Below are 7,125 nucleotides of genomic sequence, written 5' to 3' on the forward strand. Positions count from 1 at the left end.
TAGTTAGTTGATTTTAAGTTACTTAAACCAAGCTGCACACAGATATCCTAATAATTGATTGATTGATTTCAATCATTTTTGATGACCAACAGGAGCCGGTTTAAGCTTATTTTTATTGTTGCAAATTTTTAACAAAAAAGCGTTAAAGAACAGTGAATACTCACCTTTGCACCTGCAGGCGCGGAGATGAACTTTGGTCACATGTAAACTAGCAGACTGAACTGTAAACAGTGGAAAAAGACAAATAGCAAGAAATCATTTGTGTGGAACAATAATATGTTACTCATCCACGCCTCCTAACATTCATTGTTAAATACATACTAACCTATTGACAGAATGGTGCATTATAGTGAATTTTGTACAAGCACAGGTGGTAAGTAAATGTTCATTAAATTATAAATTTTCTTTGTATTTACCTGCGTTGTCGTAGAAGTTGTCCATCAGAACTACCAACAGCAGAGCCACATATATGAGTCTGGACATGATCGCAGCAGTTAGTGTCTTCTCTGTTTGTGATTTGGCATCAAGAATTGGAAATTATATACCAGCCCAGAAAGTCCACATCCACGTGGGTCTGCTGTGTTTGATCTGTTGACAGACCAGTCTTGGCAAGTCTACAGTGGGAAGGTTTTTTTGGAGGGGTGATAATCTCTCAACTGTGGATGGATTCATCTGCAAAATGTGATGAAGATGGAGATAGTGCTGGAATTGTAGATGTTCGGAGTTAACCTCCTTGTTCATGTCTTGGTTTCATTTCATCAAGTCTGGGTTCATACTATAAACACTCAGAGTGGCAGAAGCAGAATAGCGTTTCAGCTATTAATTGTCCATTACTTTATCCATTTCCATGGATTTCTCACTTGCGAACATATGATTATGCACCCTCAACCCCGCAGCATCTACTGTATATTCTTCTAATCAATGTGCTCTCGGGAACCTTCCCCTGTAGTTAGAGAACTACAGAGCAGTAAAAAGTACAGCAAAGTTAAGGAGCTGTCACAATATAGGTCAGCAACTAATGATTACAGTGTTTGTTTGAAATGTCATGAAAATAGTGACAAAAGACCCATTATAATTTTGTAGAGCTCACGGAGACATCTTCAAATGTCTAGTTTTGACCCAAGATATTATATTATATTATTATATATAGGGAAAAGTATCAAATCCTCACATTTGAAAAGCTGAACCCAACAAATATTTGGCATTTTTGCTTTGAAAAATGACTGACATTTGCACTGCTAACCATTTCTTAAGAGTATTTTATTGGAAATTTCATTTTTAAATCTTATTTATTCCTATGATCATTTTACTTTCATTTTCGTTATATTGTTTGACCCATATTTCCCTTCCCTCACATCTTAACTAAAGCTTTGTGTGGTTTGAAAAAAGTTTGCACAACATGAGTTTGTATGACTTGTATGTATGACCAGGTCTGATCTTCTTGTCCAAAGTTGACACATAAAGCTGATAAAATGGACTACTTGCATCTTAGAGGTAAAGCTCTCGACAAAACCTCATGAATCTATATGACAGCAGTACTCTTAAGAAGGAACTGATGTTTAGTCAGGTTTCCCCTAAAATATTTTTCTCAGTATCCCCTTTGTGTCAGAGTCTACATAAGCAGGCTAAATGTTAAAGAAATAAGTGGTTGGGGCCAGAGTAAGGTTTAGTTCACATTACTGTAAGTACGGGGGAAGTACAATTTCCTCTTATGTGAGTGACAATAAAACTGATTCTTATTCTGAATTTAAAGGGGAAACACTTGAACACAACAATGGCACTATTTCAGTCAGTTAAAGAATTAGTGGTCATGAACTTTCATGAAGTTTCCTGATTTCTATGTATCGTGTCTTTGTCTTTATGACTCCAGGGCTTCTGTTCACTGAGGAGACTTGAACTACTGTCTGTGACATGAAGCATTACATGTGTTATGTATGGGTTGTGGTGAGGGGTGGGAAGGGGATTACTAAACGGTATCTACCATTGGCTGGCGCCCGAGTCACTCTCTCATTATTGAAGGTGCGTAATTACGCGCTGAGCTCACGAAACTTTGGCACACCTCCGCTGTATAATCCAAAGTGTCAGCATAGTCGCTTATATCAACCGCACGGTGACGTCCGCATGCCGATATGAGTCAAGACAAAATACGAGGAAATCCCCAAGGCCAAGAAAACAACGACAGGCCCCTTTAAATCGACGCTTCCTCGCTGTTGTGCTGAGAGACAGAGAGAGGGGGAGAGAGAGAGGGAGAGAGAGAGAGAGCGAGAGAGCTCTGATAAACAACAACACGATTCTCAGAAGCCGCTTTTACCGGATTCAGCTCTTTACTGCGGCCTCGGTTGAGAAGAAGTGAGGTAATATTGATCATGTTTACTGGTATATTGAAAGGATTGTAGAGAAAGCGATCTGTTATTGTTGGTGTTGGTTTCAGGGTCGGACGGAAAAGCAGTTTATTATAGTGAGCGGATCTAACAGGAGACAGGTTATTGTACTATTCAGCCATTGTAATGGCCAGGAAGGCATTTGCTACACCTGTTAGTTGAAATCCAGTGGAAACACAGAGGAGTACATCGGTTATTCCAGTATAAACAGCGGAGAAGTGTGTGTGCGCACTTGCCAAAAGCCGGCCGCTCTCTGACGCACAACAGCTATTTATGACAAACGTGTTTACTTTCATTCACAGGTTACGAGGACTTTCTCGATCTTATTTCCAACATTTTGTCGCCGGCTGTCCATACATTCATTGTTGAATGCCATTACGGAAGTGAGAGGCTTTCCGACACGACACAACGCTTGGGCAGTGAGGACATCTAGTGGCCAATCAGGAGAAGACGCCTTCTCGAGATGTACGGAGCTTCAGGTATCCCCGAGCTCATCCCACCCAGCGGGCCACCCCGGCAGCCCGGCCCGGCTGGACAGTACAACCCGGGACACCCCCAGGTCAACGGCCACGGCGGTGGGTCCAACCCTCAGAGACTCGGGCAGAGAGCACCAAAGCTGGGTCAAATTGGTCGGTCCAAGAAAGGTGAGTGAGGGTACCTTTCAAAGCAAGCTGTTAGTTTGACTGCTGCTTAACACTATTCTACCATATACAAATATAGTGACAATACATTTATCATGTAATGTAAATAGCAATCATACAAGCACCTTCATAGTCCTGAGCTGAAATGAATATGTCTATTACATAAGTATACAATGACAACATGAGACTGACACGGACAGTATAAGAAAGAAAGAAAGAAAGAAAGAAGTAGCCCAGCACTATAACAATCAGCACCATACCAAATTGTTTAACTCTACCTGAAGTGTCTTTTCAGGAGATCCTTCTTCAAAAAAAATTTAAAATCAGACACACAATGTTTTGAGTAATCTCGAGACGAGTGAATCCCTTCTTGTATTTCTCCAAGATAAGACAAGTTTTGTTTTTTCTCCTACCATATGTAAATTAACTGTATCAATATTTAGAATTATATGTCATTCTGACATTTCTGATAGAAATTAGTGTTATGTTATATGTGATAATAGATTGATATTTATGTCTTTAACATCAAGTGGTTCCCAGTCTAACAGAGTTTTGTAAAGAATGGGGAATTTTTATCTCTGCCCCTTTTGAGAAAATTAGAAAGGAGTCACAAGTTTGAGAAGTTCATCACAATGCATTATGCTACACTAGAAAACCTACTGATTAGAACAAAACCACAAAAACTCATATCTTATTAGAGTATCTCATTATCTTCTCATGTGGAGAACAGTATTACTACTTCTATTATTTAATTATAATGACTATTTATATCTACCTACATGGCTTGTATTTACTTAGAGCAAGAGGACAAAGTTTGATTGGAATTGTTTGAAGAATATTTGATGAATATTTCACAGATTGTTTAAAGTATAGCTGATAGTTGCAGTCCTGAATGTCAGCAGGACTGAGCTCAATTAGATTATCATGTAACTAAATCTGCAAATACTGCAGCCTCTGACGCAGGGATTGTGATTGAAATATTTAAAGCAATAGTTTGACAATTTTGTAAATGCATGTTCTTTCCCAGAGTTAGTTGAGAAGATTGGTACCACTCTCATGTCATTTTGTACACAAAATATAGACGGGTGAAAAATTAAAGGAAAAACCATCATCAAGTGTCTTAGTAAGGTGTTGCTCCACCATGTGCCTCCAGAACAGCTTCAATGTGCCTTTGCATTAATTCTGTAAGTCTGTGAACTCTCTCCGAGGGATCAACACAATTCTTCCTAAAAGATATTCCCTCATTTAGTGTTTTGATGATGGTGATGGAGAGCGCTGTCTATCATATTGGTCCAAAATCATCCATAGGTGTTCAATTGGTGAAAACTAATTTCTCCACTAATTTATTCAGGTTGATCCTTACATTTGTCACCCGTATGTATGTAGCTGGAAGGGAAGCCGCTGGCCCTCACAAATGAAGATGTTTTATATTTAGCGGAATTTATAGTATTTCTAGGTTGGGTGCACTGCAGTGACCTCCAGGTTGCCCTGTAAAACCACATTTTTTATGTTTTACACTCATAGCCGCTGCCCTAGTTTTCAATCCTAATGCCAAGCTAAGCTAACCTACTGCTGGCAGCAGCTTCATATATAATGGATAGATATTGAGCTCCCTACAAGGAAGCATATATGTGTATTTCTCAAATGTCTAGTGCTTTAAGAGAACTATTCCAAGGCATCTCTCTAAATTGACAGAACAGATTCAGCCTTCTAGTATCTGGTGTTAGTTCACCTAGAGTCGCACATTCTTGACTCTGACTTTTCCTCCTCAGTGGACCTGGGCGATGAGGACTTGGATGACATCATGAACAACAACGGGCAGTGTCCTGTATCCCTGTCACCCATCTCCTAAACTTCACCGAGAAGTGCCAAAAAGAAAAAATCCCCCCGGGATGCCAAAACTCCTCATCAGTGCTCTTGGCCTTGATCCTGTCAAGTGTCCTAACGAAGCTTCTGATGGCTCAACAAGGCACAAAAATGGCTTATTTAGCGCCAGCTGAAGCCTAGGCCCTCTTTGTAAATAGTCTTTATTTAACTTAACCTTTGGTCAGACTGTGAATGAATTGTATTGCATTGCCCTCTACTCTATACCTCGGTAGGTACTAGACTGTCAGGACTTGAGAAAGATTTGAAGGAAGTGTCTATATTTTTTCAGAGCTTCTTAACAAGGGCTACATTTCTAAAGTTGCACTAAGCAAATGGTTAGATGAGAAGCAGCCTCTCACCAGCCTGGTTTCTGGTATGGGTTACTGATTGTCTGTGGGTTGGTCGTGTGAGGGAACACAAGCCTGTAAATGTGTACCACACAGGTGAAATGTTACGCTTAGGTTGTGCAATGACTATCACTCTCTACTCTCACACTGATGCAAGTGATGTACTATTATCCAGTGGATGAAAGCTCGCTATATACAGGGGGGGAAAAAACTACTGCTAATTATTTATTGTTTAAAAAAACGAGAAGAAACACTCTGTTGTGTTGATATGGCTTCTACATGTTTTTTACTTGTTTTCGAATGAATATTGCTTTAGTCATCTATAACTGAGATGTATTATGTTTCCAAATGGTGCACTTTGTGGGAATGCCTGTTATGTGCAGTGACATGTTGCAGAATTCTATGCATGAAGTCTGTTAAAGCATCAAAACACGTAACTGGTATCCCGTTATTAAGGGCTATGTAGTAAACCACGCCACCGTTTTGCTCTTTAGATCTTGCGGAGTCAACACTTCTCTCGAGCTCATTGTTAGCTTGAGTTGCAGACTCAGCAGGAAAATATCATAAACAACTGACTTATGGAGGGTTTGTTTGTTTTTTAAAGGCAGGGTTTCCCGAATTGGCCAGACAACTGTGATTAAAAAGAAGAATATGTACAGCTCTAAATGTTTTAAATAAATTGCCAAATGATATTTAACGCTACATCAGATTGAAATCATTCAACGTAATTCTGATTGGCTTATCATGATGAACAACACCTATTTTGTACGAATATGTAGTTGTGTAGCAGTACAAAGTGCTTGCTTAACTACAGCTAGATGAGGTAATGGCGTGTTTGAGGTTGAGGTGGACTATTTAAAGATAATGTCAGCCTGCACCTTTATAATTACAGTATGGGATCATGGGAAGCAAATGACAGCTTATAATTAGCTCTCACTGCTGAGACAATCCTACACTGACGTGCTTTGGGTCATCTGGGTTTTTTTAAAAGATGCACCTAATGACATATTTTTGCTTACAAAGGCTCATGCTGATGTCATGTTACTTTGTTGGCTGTGAAATTGTTACTACTTCACTTTTTTTTCTGTGTCATCAAAGCACTGCGTTTCACAGCTCATTCTCTGACTCAAAGATTGTTGTTTGGATTGTGGTGGCCGTTTGCATGGAAATGGTCGACTTTTCTTAATGCATCTCGGGAAATAAAGGATGAATCTTTGTGAAATATTTTGTATAGTGTGGTATTTTAATATACCATTGACATGTTTTCTCTGCTAAATGTGTTCTAAAAGGGCGAATCCAGGGATGAGGTGATAAAAAAACAGCATCAGATGCATTCACATAACTTTCAGTGATAATTGTTTTTTCACTAGTCCTCTTTTCTATCGCATTGAATGCAGTGTAGTAGAGCATTTTTACACACACATAGACTTCAAATGAGTATTTGCTTAAAGTATTCTCAATCCTGATCCCAGTGGAAGACTCATTCCTTGCACATATGCAGAGTTACAAAATGTTCGACTCCAGAACTATAAAATCTAAAGGTATATATCAGAAAATAAAGTAGAAAAGAAAAGAAAAAAGAAGCAAAGAACCCTATAAAAAGGTTTATCTGTGGCATTTAACACCACGTAAAAGACATCTGTTGGGTTTAGTGCTCAATCTCTACTGTACATTCTGTAGCCAAGGCATTATGGGCGCATTGATGCATGTCTTATGGGAGTGTCCAGATGTGCAAAGATTTTGGGTAAAAGGTGTGGATAGGGTGTCCGATCTGGTAGGGATGAAGCTCCAACTGGAACCTGCACTTCTTCTCCTAAATGATGACTCCAGGCTCAAGATCACTGAGATAGAACGTAAAATTGGGTTGGCTGGCATGACTGCAGCAAAGAA

The 7,125-nt window shown here is 39.4% G+C and overlaps 1 protein-coding gene across 2 annotated transcripts; it reads left to right on the forward strand.

Moving 5' to 3' along the window:
* The first annotated feature begins 2,011 nt into the window (after window positions 1-2,011).
* On the forward strand, window positions 2,012-6,645 carry si:dkey-112a7.4 (uncharacterized). 2 transcript variants are annotated; one of them, XM_053343362.1, is made up of 3 exons: window positions 2,012-2,354; window positions 2,684-3,025; window positions 4,795-6,645. In XM_053343362.1, the coding sequence occupies exons 2-3, from the start codon at window positions 2,845-2,847 to the stop codon at window positions 4,872-4,874; spliced, it is 261 nt and encodes an 86-aa protein (XP_053199337.1). In that variant the 5' UTR covers window positions 2,012-2,354; window positions 2,684-2,844; the 3' UTR covers window positions 4,875-6,645. The 2 variants fall into 2 exon arrangements, with proteins under 2 accessions (XP_053199337.1, XP_053199338.1); XM_053343363.1 differs by having other exon boundaries at window positions 2,012-2,349.
* The last annotated feature ends 480 nt before the right edge of the window (window positions 6,646-7,125 follow it).

The sequence above is a fragment of the Scomber japonicus genome, chromosome 22, assembly GCF_027409825.1.
Source record: "Scomber japonicus isolate fScoJap1 chromosome 22, fScoJap1.pri, whole genome shotgun sequence".
Lineage (NCBI taxonomy): Eukaryota > Metazoa > Chordata > Actinopteri > Scombriformes > Scombridae > Scomber > Scomber japonicus.